General features: G+C 37.5%; 2 protein-coding genes across 13 annotated transcripts in view; both read right to left on the minus strand.

The window, feature by feature from the left end:
* Positions 1–16,329, minus strand: part of NRF1 (nuclear respiratory factor 1) — a 145,647-nt gene that overhangs the window by 80,465 nt on the left and 48,853 nt on the right. For 11 of the 12 annotated variants that reach the window (XR_004277128.1, XM_032306097.1, XM_032306098.1 and 8 more), the window contains exons 2-4: positions 12,556–12,787; positions 4,254–4,368; positions 1,216–1,342 (exon numbers count right to left, since the gene is read on the minus strand). Coding sequence is in view for 11 of the 12 variants with exons in the window: in XM_032306097.1 (XP_032161988.1) it covers positions 1,216–1,342; positions 4,254–4,368; positions 12,556–12,778 (465 nt within the window). In the remaining variant the exon portion in view is untranslated. The remainder of the gene's footprint in view (positions 1–1,215; positions 1,343–4,253; positions 4,369–12,555; positions 12,788–16,329) is intronic. The other variant, XM_032306093.1, reaches the window with a different exon arrangement.
* LOC116569674 (histidine triad nucleotide-binding protein 1-like) lies at positions 14,581–15,162 on the minus strand. Its single transcript, XM_032306105.1, has one exon. It carries the CDS (start codon positions 15,115–15,117, stop codon positions 14,737–14,739), a length of 381 nt encoding a protein of 126 aa, XP_032161996.1. The 5' UTR covers positions 15,118–15,162; the 3' UTR covers positions 14,581–14,736.

The raw sequence follows: 16,329 nt of genomic DNA on the forward strand, positions 1-16,329 counted from the left end.
AATCAGTTCTAAACTCCTGAAATGTCTACATTCAATACGGAGAAATACAATAAATGTCCCTTCAGCTAATAAACTTCATCCCAATAAAAATAAAATGCAATTTAAATCTGGACAGACCATTATTCTACTAACAATTCAAAGTTATTCAAAGCCAGAGAAAAAGTAGTTCACTTAGTGTAAGTATAAAAAGATAAAATACTATCTTTAAAAACTTAGCTACAGGGACGCCTGGGTGGCTCAGTTGGTTAAGCAGCTGCCTTCAGCTCAGGTCATGATCTCAGGGTCCTGGGATCGAGTCCCACATCGGGCTCCTTGCTCGGCAGGGAGCCTGCTTCTCCCTCTGCCTCTACCTGCCTCTCTGTCTGCCTGTGCTCGCTCGCGCTCTCTCCCTCTGTCTCTGAAAAATAAATAAAATCTTTAAAAAAAAAAAATAAAAAAAAAAAAATTTAAAAAAAAAAAATAAAAAAAAATAAAAACTTAGCTACAGATAGGTGATCAAAATATTCAACTGTATTTCAAAACTGAAGCAGAGTGTCAAATAAATTCTTCAAAGAAATGCAAGAGATTTTAAATATGCAACTCAAATACCAGAAATCAGTAAAATGGTTCCTGAGGTTTGCCTCATGAAGTTTACATCTTAGAATTATCTCCCATTTTGTTTCTGACATAAATCAGTAATTTTCTTATAAAATCCTTGGGGCACCTGGGTGACTCAGTGGGGGTGAAATATCTTTCCTTGGCTCAGGTCATGATCCTGGAGTCCCGGGACCAAGCCCCACATCTGGCTCTCTACTGAGCAGGGGGTCTGCTTCTGTCTCTGCCCCTTACCGGCTCATGTTCTCTCTCTCTCTCTAAATAAATAAATAAATAAATAACTTTAAATTAGAAAACGAAAAACAAAAAACACCACAAAATCCTGTCGTGTTCGTTTCTTAACAAACATAACACCATCTTTCCCCGCCTTGGGCTGACAGATACAAGGCATCTCTCAGATGGCGTATCTGAGAGCGTAGACTATCTTGCTACAGTAAGTACAAACAGAAATAATCGTTTTTATTTTGATCTATACACAGCGGTTTGAAAACCAGTCCCACTCCCACCCCAGATGAGGGGAGGATAGAAGTAACAGCTATAGTACTAGACAGAGGATCAAAAGAACAAATAACCCACAGAAAGCAAGAGGGAGTCTCTGAGAACACAGCTGAGTTTTCTTACCACATTCTCCAAAGGTGCTGCACCAAACACTTTAAAGACAGGGTTGGGTTTAGAGGGGGAGATACAGAGGACAATAGCTTGCTGTCCCACTCGAGTAGTATATTCATCTAATGTGGCTCGAAGTTTCCTGAATTAGACAATGAAAAGAGAATAAAAACGGTTAAGGAAGAGAGAAATTAGAGTGACACAGAAAATTTACTTTGACTTGAGGCGATTTATTCTGATCAGATGCGTTGTTGTTGTTTTACCTGAAATGTGAAAAGGGGAGTGTGAGTTTGAATATCCTGTTCAGCAGAAAAATGTGCGTACCTTTGTCCTAAAGAACAATGACTAGCTCACTGATGAAAGGGTCGGCTATAAGTCTGCTTCAGGACACAGCCATGACACAATGTTGAACAGGGAAGAGTATAATTCTTCCTGATCCTAGCAACACTGAAGGGGTTTTCTCTTACTGCAACTTATAATAACAATAAAGATTACTGCTGAGACATTTTCTTGTAGACATTATCATGTTATCTCCATGCTTAATGAAGGGGTCCTAAACGATCTGCTTCTAATTTCTTTGACAGATGTAGTCATTGTTTATGTCTCACTGACATAGATTTATCCAGAAATATGACTTCAAAAATGCTGTCATTTCTAGATTTTCATTGCATATAGATAATAATTCTTAGTTCTGTAATATTTTACAAATGAGGAAGAAGTAAAAGAGCATTTTAAAGTGTATCAACACTGGGTGAAATAGAAATGCTGGGCTTTTCCTCTGAAATCATGGGACATTATTTTAAAGTTCTACATTCCATAATCCTCTGGGAACATAGTCTACTCTTTCCAGAGACTGGTGAGTAATTAATTCAAATGAAACAAAGTGAACATATCTAGTTTTCCTCCTTTCTCCAAAAGTATGTACTGTCATGCCTATGCCCCTTATAGCAAAGACATGTCTATATATAACATGTTCTAATTATTCTGGCCTATCCCATCATGAAAGGAAATGAGAAGAACTGCCTATTTGTTGGTATATAAACACTTTGCTGAAAGCTTCCAATCAATACTTTTTGGGTTTTTTTCTTCAGTTTCTTATAATCTTCCTCTTCTGTTCTTAGTATAAACTGTTATTTTCTAGCTTTTGTCACGTATCATTAACATGGGCTGGCAGTCCATTTGGATTCAATATTCCAATAAAAACCTAGAAATTTTGGGTGTATTTAAAACACTATAAGAAAAAATCTTCTGGAACATTTTATAGACAAAATTTCTTAACCTGTATGAATGCACATTGTGCTACCATCAAATATTAAGTCCCCGTGTACTATTGCTGCATGATAATCTTTCTGTACAACCTACAAACTCCTCAGAAAAAACTCTTCAGCAAAGGACCATATGCTAAACAAGAAATTTGGCAGCATTCCTTGAAGGAATGGTCTATATTCACACTCTCTAGTTCTTCTTTTCCCATTCTCTCTTGAAGATACCCCAATCCTTTCAGCCTTACCACTCCATTGGAAATGCTCTTGCCAAGTTCAATCATGACCTCCATGTTGCTAAATCTAATGGTCAATCTGCATCTTATTCAACCTGCCAGCAGCATTTGACAGAATTGATCACACACTCTCCTTATTAACATGCTTTTCGCACTTGGTTTCTAGTATATTGCACTCTTGATTTTCCTCCCGATTCACTGGTAGCTTCGCAGACTCTTCTGCTCATTCCTTTCATCTCTCCAATCTCTAAAAGTTAGAGTGCTCTAGGCCTCGGTCTGCATTCACTCTCTTGGTGACTTCCGGTCAAGACCTCCACCAAGACCTTCCAGTCTCAGAGTCTTAGATAAGATCTAAAACTTGGGACATTTTCAGCAAGATCTCTCCTTTGAATTTCAGACTCACGTATCAACTGCTTACTGTTTCTCCACTTAATGGTTAAGAGGTATCACAGACCTATCTGCCTTATCCTCACTCATTCCTATACCTGCTCCTCTCTTCCAGTAAGAGTCATCCCAACCCTTCCAATAATCAGACCAAAAATCTTGAGGTACCCTTCATTCCTGTTTTTGCTCTCACACCCCACAGCCAATCCATCATGTTGGAGTTGACTTTTTTGGGGGTGGGAGGAGTTGACTTTTGAAATACACCCAGGATGACCGCCTCTTACTACCGTTGCTGCTGCAATATTGGTTTTAAGACCCTATGATTTCTGGCCTGGATTACTACAATAACCTCATTTTCTTCCTGCTTCCATTCTGGTATACTCAAACTCTATTCTCAACATAGTAGCCTGATGGTTTCTCTGAAAACATAAGTCAGACCATATCACTGCTTTGGTCAAAAGCCTTCACTGACTTCCCATCTCACTCAGAACAAGAGTCAAAGCCCTTTTACTAGACCAACGACCCCATGATGTGTCTCTCTACTACTGCTCTGACTCCATCTCCTGTCATTCTTTCCCTGGCTATTCCTCAAACATGACCATCACATTCCATCCCACTTCAGAAACTTTCCTCTTGTTCTTCTCCTGCCTGGAAATATCTTCCTTTAGACATCAGTAATTCCCTGTTCAGAGGCTGCCTGTCAAAAAGGATTTCCCAGATCATCCCTACAAAAAAAAGAGAAACTACTATATCCCCCCCAAACCTCTTTTTTTCCTTACTCTTTTCCTTACTTATATTTTCTTTTTTTTCCATAGTACTTATCATCACCTGATATATTACAGAGTGTTTATTTTATTTTTTTTCCTACTAGAATATAAACTCCCTAAGGGAATTTGTTTTGTTCACAGTTGTATTACCAAGACCTAGAATAATGTCTGGCACAGTGCAGGCATAAAAATTTTCTCAGAATGAAATAATGTGATATTCTACATCTGTTCATCATTTCTAGTTTCATTTATTTGATTCTATAGGAGTACCTTCAAGTCTAATTCTGCCATCAAGGACCCTAACTTGGTTTCCTCAGTGTACCTAGTAACGTATGTTCTAATTCTGTCATCCACACCATGAAGCATTGGAGAAACAGCAACAATATGGAGAAGGGAGCCCTCACCGAAGCAGGCGTGTTTGCTGTCTCTTCCGGATAGACGGATTAGACTCAAACACATGAGGCCGTTTCCGTTTCTTTCCTGTCGCCACAGCAGCGGCAGCAGCCATTCCCACAGGACCTGAAATAATAACGCATGTGCTGAAAGCAGGCAAAGCCTGTTGGCTCTATGAGACAGAAAACAATTCAAGGTACAAAAAAGGTAGCCTTTATTTCCTAATACATTCTCAGTAAATATAGAATGTTCCTGATATTATCAACATACTTTGCTATTGTTCAAAACAAATCATATTTTCATTTACCAATAAAACTTGCAATGAATCTAAAAAAGTGATTGACTTCAACACCTCCCCACCATACACGAGCTAAATTTTATATAATGTGTTTTGTTTTGTTTTGTTTTGCCAGCAGGCCCATACTGCAAAGCTGATATTCTCAGAGGTGCTAGATGAAATTGCAACACTGAGAGGAAGAGCTTGCCAAAAGAAAATAATCACAGATTTCAAATTTCATTTCCATCCTTGTGCTCTTTCCATTACCCCAAAACACTGTCAAGTTAAGGAAGTCAGAGATAATCACTCATGCTTGGAACTCAAATAGTAACAACAACGTAACCAAAAGAGGAAGAGCTGGAGGAGTATTACCTTAATTGATTTTTTTTTCTTATGTATCTGAGAATTGTGCCTAAAATGGAGTTGTTGACCACAATGTTAAACTGATGAAAGCATGCTGGCAGGAAAGAGATGAAAACTATCCCACTCTAAAGAAAAAATGTTAATAAAAGTCAGTCTGGCTTGCCCTGAAACTAATTATTAAAATAAAGGGTAGACCCTAAGGAATTATTGGAGTCTCTGATTCATGGAATCTCAACATATCAAGGACATTCCTTTTTTTTTTCTTTCCCTTTTTTAAGCAGATGATCCACTTTCATCCTTATTTGTAAACCCTATGAAAGGCTTACATGAAAATTAAGTTTAACTACTTACATTTGCCCTAGCATATATGTTATATATGGTCTAAGGGGCTCAATTAAAATAAGTCTCCCTGAAAATCTAGACAAATCTCTCTACATGTTATTTAGTCCGACTTAAATAAACTCCTCTAAAGAGTCCCAGAGCAAGTAAAAGAATAAATGAGGGGCGCCTGGGTGGCTTACTGGGTTGGGGCCTCTGCCTTCGGCTCAGGTCATGGTTCCAGGGTCCTGGGATGGAGCCCCGCATCGGGCTCTCTGCTCCACAGGGTGCCTGCTTCCTCCTCTCTCTCTGCTTGCCTCTCTGCCTACTTGTGATCTCTGTCAAATAAATAAAAAAAATCTCAAGATTTTGACAGAGATCACAAGTAGGCAGAGCAACTCTCATTTCCATACCCCAGTCGCCAGCTCAACTACCCTTCTACCTCTGTTTCTAGGAGTTTGACTAGATACCCCATATAAGTAGAATCGTGCAATATCTGTCCTCTGTAACTGATTTATTTTACTTAGCATAATACCCTCAAGATTCATCCATGTTGTTGCCTATGGCAGGATTTCCTTCTTTTTAAAGGCTGGATAATATTGCATTCTTTATTCACTCATCTGTCAATGGACACTTGAGTTGCTCCACATCTTGGCTATTGTGAATAATGAACATGGGAATGTGAATACTCTATGAGATCCTGATTTCAGTTCATTTCAGTAAGTATCCAGAGGTGGAACTGCATAGGGCATTTCTATTTTTAATTTTTTAAGGAAACTTTACACTGTTTTCCATAGAGGCTGCACCATTTTATATTCCCACCAACAGCATATAAGGATTCCAATTTCTCCACATCCTTGCTAATATTTATCCTTCGTTGTTATTTGGTAAGAGCCATCCTAACAGGTGTCAGGTAGCATCTCACTGTGGTTTTGATTTGTATCTCCCTGAGGATTAGTAATGTGAACATCTTTTTCACGGCGTTCTTGGCCATTTGTACGTCTTCTTTAGGGAGATGTCTACTCAAGTCCTCTGTCCATTTTTAAAAATTAGCTTATTTGTTTTTATTCTATTGATTTGTAGGAGTCCAACATCTTATAACTAAAACTTTCAAATATAGAGCAAAGTTGAAAGAATTTTTTAGTGAACATTTATGTATCTACCACTCTACCATAACATTTTAACACATGCATCTATCCATCTTTTTTTTAAATTTAAGACTTTTTAAAAAATTTTTAAATAATCTCTACATCTAACATGGGGCTTGAACTCACCACCCTGAGATCAAGAGTCACATGCTCTGGTGAGCCAGCCACGCATCCCATTCATCTTTCTACCCACTCACTAGTCCATATCATTTCTTATTCTGATGCATGTAAACTGCAGTACGATTCACCTAAATATTCGGTAGGAATATCATTAGCTAGAGTTCAATATTTCTTTACAATTTTTTCTTTTGAGGTAAAATTTACATATAATGCAATGTACAAATCTTAAGTGTACATTCAATTTTGTGTAAGCATACCATACATTTTGAAAATGTAGACACTAATGATAACCAATCTCTATCACGACATATAACAATACCACCACTACAGAAAGTTCTCTCATGTCTCCTCCCAGTCAGTTCTTGCCCAATCTCTCAAAAGGACCTACAATACTGCTTTTTTCACCCTATTTTAGCATTGTCGGGATGCCTGGGTGGCTCAGTTGGTTGAGCGGCTGCCTTTGGCTCAGGTCATGATCCCAGCGTCCTGGGATGGAATCCCACTTCGGGCTCCTTGCTTGGCGGGGAGCCTGCTTCTCCCTCTGCCTCTGCCTGCCACTCTGTCTGCCTGTGCACTCTCTCTCTCTGACAAATAAATTAAAAAGCATTATCTATTCTAGAACTTCAAATAAATGGAATCATACCATATATATTCTTTTTTGTGAGGTTTCTTTCACTTAGAATAATGTTCTTGAGATTCATCCACACTGCTGTATGTGTTAGTAAGTTTCTTCCTTTTTATTGGTGAGTAATATTCCAGAATATAAATAAATCACAGTTTATCCATTATCCTACTGATAGATGTTCGGGTAATTTCCAGTTTTAGGCTATTATGAATAGAGGTGCTTAATTAATTTATAAACTCAATACAATTCAAATAAAAGTCCCAGGATGGGTTTTTCTGGAAATTGATAAGCTGATCCTAAAACTTAAACGGATGTGCAAAAGGTCAAGAATCACTAGAATAATTGTGAAGAATTTTAAGAATTTTAAAAGGTGTGTTCATCCTATCAAATATCAGTGGTTACTATAAAGCTACGGTCATTAAGACAGTATGGAACCAGCTGAAGGACAGACAAACAAACCAATGCAACTGAATTAAGAGCTCACAAACACCTTCCTGTGTCAAAAGACAGAGGCAGGAAAAGGATGAACTATTAAAAATATGGTACTGGAACAAACGATTGTATGGAAAAATAATGAAGCTAGATCCCTATATCATATACACAGAAATATTATTCCAGGTGAATTAAACAGCTAAATTAAAACAACAACAAAGAACTTTGTAACTTCTACAATAAACTGTTGTAGAGTATTTATGAACTCAGGAGTAAGAATTCCTTAATTAAGACTCCTAAAGATAGGGGCGCCTGGGTGGTTCAGTAGGTTAAGCCTCTGCCTTTGGCTCAGGTCATGATCTCAGGGTCCTAGGATCAAGCCCCGCATCAGGCCCTCTGCTCAGCAGGGAGTCTGCTTCTCCCTCTCTATGCCTGCCTCTCTGCCTACTTGTGACCTCTCTCTCTGTCAAATAAATAAGATCTTAAAAAAAAAAGTACTCCAAAAGGATAAACAGTAAGGTAAAAGACTGATAAATTTCACAATTAAATTTAAACCTTTATGGACAAAAAGAAATAATAAAAAAATTGAGGGAAGAAGTAGTCAACAAATTGGATGAAGATACTAATAAATGAAATGCATATTATCCAGAAAAGAACAGTATCAAAAAATATATCATTGGGTGCCTGGCTGGCCCAGTTGTTTAAGCAACTACCTTCAGCTCAGGTCATGGTCCCAGAGTCCTGGAATCGAGTCCCACATTGGGCTCCATGCTCCATGGGGAGTCTGCTGCTCCCTCTGACCTCCCCTCTCATGCTCTCTCTCACTCTCTTTCTCTCTCTCTCTCAAAATAAATAAATAAAAATCTTTAAATAAAATAAAATATATATATATATAATTAACTCATACAACAAGGAAAAAACAACAACCAACCTGATAAGACAAAGGCATAAAGAGGAAATACGCAGAAGAAGAAAAGCAATAGTAAATAAAAAGTCATTTCAATAGTCTGAAATGACACTCTATCTTGTCTTTTTTTTTTTAAGATCTTATTTATTTGACAGAGAGAGAGAGAGGCTGGAACTTCTAGCTCAGAGATGAGCAAATTAAACGGACAATGAGATTCTATTTCATCAGACTATCAAAAACAAAAAACAATTGACAATTCCAAATATGGTGAGGACTGGAAGCAACAGGCCCTCTAGCATTCTGTTTGTGGGGATGTAAATTAATAAAGTGACTTGGAAAGACATCTGGAATATTTAGTAAAGTTGAAAATGTACCCATCTTTGCCCTCTCATTCTCCTCCTGGTTATAACCTTCAGCAGTATTTTCAAACTGCAGGTTTCTATTCTTTGGTGGTTCATGAGTAGTTTGTTTGTTTTTTTGTTTTGTTTTGTTTTTTAATAAAATGGAATAAAGTGAAAGATATTAGGACATATCAATGGGTGTGTCATGGCAGAGGGTAAGTATTACTCCATGAGAAACTGTTATTCCAAGTATATGTACATTCATTTATCCCAGATCACAATGTAAAATGTATCACTATGGGAACTGTCAAGAGCTTGAAAACCAAAAGAAACTCCCACAATTTGAACAAGAAAAAATAGAATAATTTTCATTTGCAGTTACTGTAATAACAAAAACTTATGAACAGCCTAAGTGCTATACCAATATCTGTCATGTTCAGATAATGAATGGAATTCCAAATAACACTTAAAATAAAAACATACTGCCACATTATCAACATGAATGAACCTCAAAAAAATAATACCAAATGGGATAAACAATGCTATAGAGAGACATTCTTTTATAAAATTTAAAACATGCCAAACAATGCTAAGTATTGCTTATTGATACATAAGTATATAGCAGAAATAAAAGAAGTGCATGAGAATGATAAAGATCAAATTTAGAATAGTCGTTACCTCAGTGGAAGGAGAGAAGAGAATAGGATTAGAAAAAGCAATAATCTCCTTCCCTTCCCTCTTCATTCACCTTATTTCCTCCAGAGTAGTCAGTGCTTTTTGAAATTATTTTACTTTATTATTTGTACCCTTCTCCCACCATTGGTCTGTGAGCTACATCAGGAGCAAGTTCATGCCTGTCCTGTTCATAGTATCTATATACAGTGATACAGAGCATACATAATTCTTCAATAATTGTTTTATGATCAAAGGGTAAATCATTTCTACCAGCTGGGCCTCAGTTTCCACATCTGCCACTGAAAATGTTAGATTGAAGTCTTTTCCTAATTTTAACACTATGACAATGCAGTACAGTAATTCAGCAAAACTGTTGTCTCAAAAGCATCTCCCTTCCCAGGAGAGGTTGATCTGCATTCATTATGTTAGGATGCCCTCTTCTGGGAAGTATAAATGTTTCAAAAATATATTTTACAAACATCTCATATGTGTTCTACCACTAAGTCTTATTTTAAGTTTACAATTCCAGAAAGACACAGTGGATAATAACTGAGAGTAATAAGGTGGTTTTTCATCACATTTGTCTTCTTCTCCTTAAATACAGTACATACTTTAAAAAAAAAAAAAAAAGAAGTATTTTGGCCATTCCTGAAAATTTATTTACTGCCTAACTCTCCCTAAATATCTTTGAGATCAATGTTCCTTATACAATACTAACCCCATCCAGGGATGATTTATACGTAGTCTTCCACATCGTGCTAAGTAAACAATGTAAATAGTAAAGAGAATGGTACAAAATATAGCCCAGCTTTAAGTCATTTAGTGGCCCAGAAAATCTCAAACCTTAAATTGGATTAAGATAATCCAGGATTGCTAGTGTCCTTAGGCAGCTGGCAGAAGGAAATAAAAATCCTCTCTAGAGGGTAATAATACTGCTCTAGACTCCAAATTATTTCTAAAAATAAATTTCCAAACACACCATCCAGCATTCATTTAAATATAACCAATATATGAAAAGAGAAACAAACATAAACAAGAAACAGCACTATCAACATGTAACAGAAAAAAGACCCAATGGCACTTCAGAGGGTAGAATTACCAAATGTATTGTAAAATCATGATGCTTACTTTACTCACAGAGATTTAAAAAACTTATTTTTTCTACTACAACTGGAAATGATAAAAGTACAGATTTAGGAGGGAAAAAAATACTAGAAATTCTTTTAAAAAAGGAAAAGAAAACTATTGGGGCACCTGGTTGGCTCAACGGGTTACACCTCTCCCTTCAGCTCATCAGGTCATGATCTCAGAGTCCTGGGATCGAGTCCCACATCAGGCTCTCTGCTCAGCAGGGAGCCTGCTTACCCCCCTCTCTCTGCCTGCCTCTCTGCCTACTTGTGATCTCTTTCTCTGTCAAATAAATAAATAAAAATCTTTTTTAAAAAATGAAACTATTAACTATTACTAAAATTAGTTCCTCAGTAGACAGATTTAGATCACCTCAGACACAGCTGTAAACTGGAAGACAGTTTGAAGAAATGACATACAGTGAAGCATAAAGAGACAAACTGATGGTAATACAGAATAGAGGATAAGAGACATAAAAGATTCAATGAAGAAAACTAACATATTTAATTGGAGTCACAGAAGAAAAAGATGGAATGGAGCAGAAGCAAAATCAAAGCAAAATCTAGTAACTAAGGGGAACCTGCATGGCTCATGGGTTAAGGGTCTACCTTCAGCTCAGGTCATGATGCCAGGGTCCTGGGATCAAGCCCTGTACTGGACTCCCTGCAGTGGGAAGCCTGCTTCTCCTCCTCCCTCTGCCCTTCCTACCCCTCCCACCCCTGCTTGTGTTCACTCACTCTCTCAAAGAAATAAATAAAACCTTAAAAAAAAAAAAATCTAGTGACTAAGATGGTCCATAATTGATGAAAGACATCAATCCACAGATTCAAGATGTTTAAAGAATCCTAAACAGAATAAATGAGAAGCCCAAAACCAGCTATATCACAAAACCAGAACACACACACACACACACACACACACACACACACACACACACCCCAAAAAGCTGAAGACAGAGAAAATCTTAAGAACAGTTGGAGGAGGGACCTATGTGGGAGATAATCTTCAAAGGAGCGGCTATTAGAATGAAACAGCTTAATTCTGAAAAGCAAGGATGGAAACCAGAGGACTGTGGGAACAGTATCTTCAATGTGAGGGAGAAAAAATAAGTGCCAACCTAAAACTCTGTACCCAGTGAGAACACCTTTTGAGACTAAAGGTTAAATAAAAACATCTTCTGACAATGAAAAACTGAGAGACTTCCATGCTCAAGGAAATACTAAATGTTATCTTTAGACAGAAGAAAAATTCTCAGAAGGCAAGTTGGATATGAAGGAAAAAATGAACACTAAGTTAAGTATAAAACAAAAATAATGTCTTGTATGGCTTGGAATATATGAAGAAATAATACATAGAATAACAATAGCAAATAGGTCAGAAGGAAAATAAAATTCAAGTGTTCTAAGAAACTTGCATTATCCCATAAAAGGACAAAAGTACCAATTCCAGAAGACTTTGAAATAAGTTAAGGATGTATTATAGTTTCTAGGGGTACAACTAATAGGAAAAGTGTGTACATCTTTCAAACTAACAAGAAAAAAAAATGTAAACTTTTTAGTCCCTCCAAAACACAAAGGAAAAGTAATCACAGAGCAAGTGGGATGAAGAGAAAGCATATAGTAAACATGAGAAAGCATATAGTAAACATGAGAAAGCATACAGTAAACATGATAAAGTTAAACCTAACTATATCAGTGGTTACATTTAATGTAAATGGACTAAATGTTTTAGTAAGAAGTCAAAAGACTGTTGGAATGGATGAAAAAACAAAACCAAAGTCATATCATTAGTAGTATATCACTCTAGATCTTAAGTCTCAGTAGAATATAGGCATAAGCTATAAATGCAAGGCTTAAAAAATCATGGAAATGTGATTTGAAGATATATATGAGAATGTCTGCATCTGAGGTCCTTGCAGATATGCACAAAACCAGAGGTTAAGCAAAAAAATGAAGAGCTTCCAATCCAAACAGCATTACCTGCAGCAGCTAGATGGGCTGTTACCTCATCAGCCGCTGTGGAGTTGAGTATGTCTGAATCATCGTAAGAGGTGTCCTCAGGAGAAGAAGGTGAGTCTTCATCAGCACTCAGCATACTATGCTCAGTGTAGGTGGCCACATGGACCTGCTGTACCTGCTGAGCGACTGCATGGGCTTCTATGGTAGCCATGTGTTCGGTTTGGGTCACTCCGTGCTCCTCCATGAAGATCTACTGTCAGAAGAAAAGGCAAAGAACAGAATTCAGTGTGCAGTATAACACAGTGCTTAAACTAAGCAATATTTTCCTCAAGAGCAGAGAAAGCCTACGATTTCACCACATACCACACCACACCAAGTCACAAGAAATGGAAAGCACCATTCAAGTATGATCCAAAAATGGTAGAACATTTTCCTTATGTAAAACCATTCTGATAGAAAGTCACTGTGCTAATTTTATATGTCAGGCCACAAGACCGTACATATATCCTTCATACCATGTATAACAATAAAAAGATACTTTAAAGATCCCAGTGATGGGGCGCCTGGGTGGCTCAGTGGGTTAAGCCGCTGCCTTTGGCTCAGGTCATGATCTCAGGGTCCTGGGATCGAGTCCTACATCGGGCTCTCTGCTCAGCAGGGAGCCTGCTTCCCTCTCTCTCTCTGCCTGCCTCTCTGTCTTCTGTGATCTCTCTCTGCCAAATAAATAAATAAAATCTTTAAAAAAAAAAAAAAAAGATCCCAGTGATGTGTGTTGTAGACATAAAAACACATGTTAAGTAAATGAAACATATAACATTTTCTTTGTATTCATAGACAAACAGAAGTCAAGCTCTATTTTTTCCAAAAATATAAACACTTAAATTGGTTTTTCTGCTTATAAAAAACTATGCCTCTTATAAACCCTGCTATGATGCAGTAACTTGTAATGCAGTAAGATAAAGGTCTGCTCTTCCACTGCACATATAACCTATCCACTCATCCCCCTCAGCCTATAGAATTATTATCCTTTAAAATTTTTTTGAAACATACATACATAATACATATATACATACATATAATACATATGATTTTAAATAAAAACAGGTTCATTTACAGGGTGCCTGGGTGGCTGGCCCATTCGGTTCAGCAACTGCCTTTGGCTTGGGTCATGATCTCAGGGTCCTGGGATTGAGCCCCACATCAGGCTCCCAGCTGAGTGGGGAATCTACTACTCCCTTTCTTTCTGCCCCTCATCCTTCCCATTCTCTCTCTCATAAATAAATAAATCTTTTTTTAAAAAGGTTCACACTATACATACCATTTTACAATTTTCTTTTTTTCATATTTTAATCTATCTAGATATTCTGACCTGTCAAAACACACAGACCTTTCTAAACAACTGCAGTATACCTCATTGTATGGATGTACTGTGATTATCTAACCAATCACGTACTGACAAGTAGCAAGGCTGCTTCCAAATTTTCACTATTATAAATATCAGTGCAATGAATATCCTTTATATAAAATTTTTCATATAATATTCAAAAAACTCAATGAAATGTAAATATTACCATATGGTCCAGCAATTATACCTAGAAAAACTAAAAGAAAGGTCTCAAAGGGCTACCTGTACACCCATGTTCATAGCAGAATTATTCACAATAGCCAAGAAAGTGGAAGCAACCCAACTATCCACTAATGGATTGATGGGTAAACAAAATGTGGATATATATATAATAAAACAGTATTCAGCCTTTAAAAAGAAGAAATACAGGGGTACCTGCATGGCTCAGTTAGTTAAGCATCCACCCCAGGTGATGATCCCATTTAGCAGGGAGCCTGCTTCTCCCTCTGCCTTGGCTTGTGCTCTCTCCCTCTCTAATAAATGAATGAAGTCTTTAAAAAAAAAAAGAAAAAAAAAAAGAAAAAGGAATACAAACATAAAAGAGAATAACTTACTTGTCTCAATTTTTAAATATCTATAAAAAATTGGAGCACCTGGGTGGTTCAGTCGGTTAAGCATCTGACTCTTCATTTTTTTTTTTTTAAACCATGCAACATTGTCTTTTATTATGTATGGCTTTTAAAAATTATCTCCTCAATCTCTCCATACATAGGCAAAAGGAAGTATATTGTTTAACCTACAGAACTGGGAAATATTGACCACTGCCTAGAGGAGGGAAAATCAACCCTAAAACAAGCTTAACCAGGAGGCCAATTCATCTGCCGACCTCCAAGAACATGGAGATGAACATGATAGACAGACTGTCCCCCATCTGAACCTTCATTCACCACCATTCGATAACCCTTCTTCAGGCCCAAATCAGCAGCACATTTCTTGCTAACAATCATTAAATGTCCAAGAAGACTTTCATCATCATCTTCTGCTACAGAAATCTGGGATATATGTTTCTTGGGTATCACCAGAAAATGAGTTGGTGCTTGAGAGGAAATGTCATGGAAAGCAAGACAATGGTCATCCTCAAAAATGACTTTGGCTGGGATTTCCTTGCGAATGATCTTCCTGAAGATTGTGTCGCCACCAGGCCGCGTGGCCTGAGCCTTGGCGATCTCATCTGCCATCTCGGCCTCCCTCCCGCGCGGCCGCCCCGGGCAGAAGATCGAGAGGAGGGCCTGACTCTTCATTTTGGCTCAGGTGTGATCTCAGGATCATGAGATCAAGACCTGTGGCAGGCTCCACGCTCAGCGGGGAGTCTGCTTGACACTCTCTCCCTCTGCCCCTCCCCTGCTCATGTTCCATCTCTCTTTCTCTCTAAAAAACAAAAAACAAAAACAAAAAAACTACAAAAAATCTACACCTAGCATCATATTTAATGTCAAGAAACTAGAAGCCTTCCTACTAAGTCAGGAATAAGGCAAGGATGGTCCCTTTCACCACTCCTTTCCACACTGTACTGGAAGTCGTAGCTAGTCCAGGAAGACAAGAAAAGGAAATAAAAGGTACACTGATTGGGAAGAAAAAAAAACACAAACAAATCCTGTGTTTGTTTAAGATGACATGATTATATATATATATATAGGAAATCCAAAAGAACCAAAAAACCTCCTGAAACTAGTAAGTGAGTTAGAGCAATGTTGCAGGATACAAAGTTCATACACAAAAGTCAATTGCTTTAGACCAGCAAATAGAATTTGAATTTAAAACACAATGCCATTTCCATTAGCAAGCAAAAAACAGAATACTTAGGTATGAATCTAACAAAATATGGACAAGACCTATATAAAGAAAACTACAAAACTCTAATGAATAAAGTCAAAGAAGACCTAAATAATATAAACAGATTCCATGTTCATGGATAGGAAGACTCAATATTGTCAAGATGTCCTAATTTGATCCATAGATTCAATGTAATCCCAAATGAAATCCCAGCAAGTTATTTTATAGACGACAAAAAACTGATTTTAAAGTTTATATGGTGGGGCACCTGGGTGGCTCAGTCTGTTAAGCGTCTGCCTTCGGCTCAGGTCATGATCCCAGGGTCCTGGGAAGCAGTCCCACATGGGGCTCTGTGCTCAGCGGGGAGCCTGCTTCTCCCTCTCCCACTCCCCCTGCTTATGTTCTCTCTCTCTCTCTCTGTCAAAAAATAAAAATAAAAATAAAACCTTAAAAAAAAATAAAGCTTATATGGAGGGGCAAAAGACCCAGAGTATAGTAAACACACTCCCTCTCTCTCTGCCCCTCCCCCAACTCATGCTCTTGCACTCTCTCAAATAAATAAAATCTTTTTTTTTTAAAGATTTTATTTATTTATTAGACAGACAAAGATCACAAGC

The sequence above is a fragment of the Mustela erminea genome, chromosome 11 (assembly GCF_009829155.1).
Source record: "Mustela erminea isolate mMusErm1 chromosome 11, mMusErm1.Pri, whole genome shotgun sequence".
NCBI lineage: Eukaryota > Metazoa > Chordata > Mammalia > Carnivora > Mustelidae > Mustela > Mustela erminea.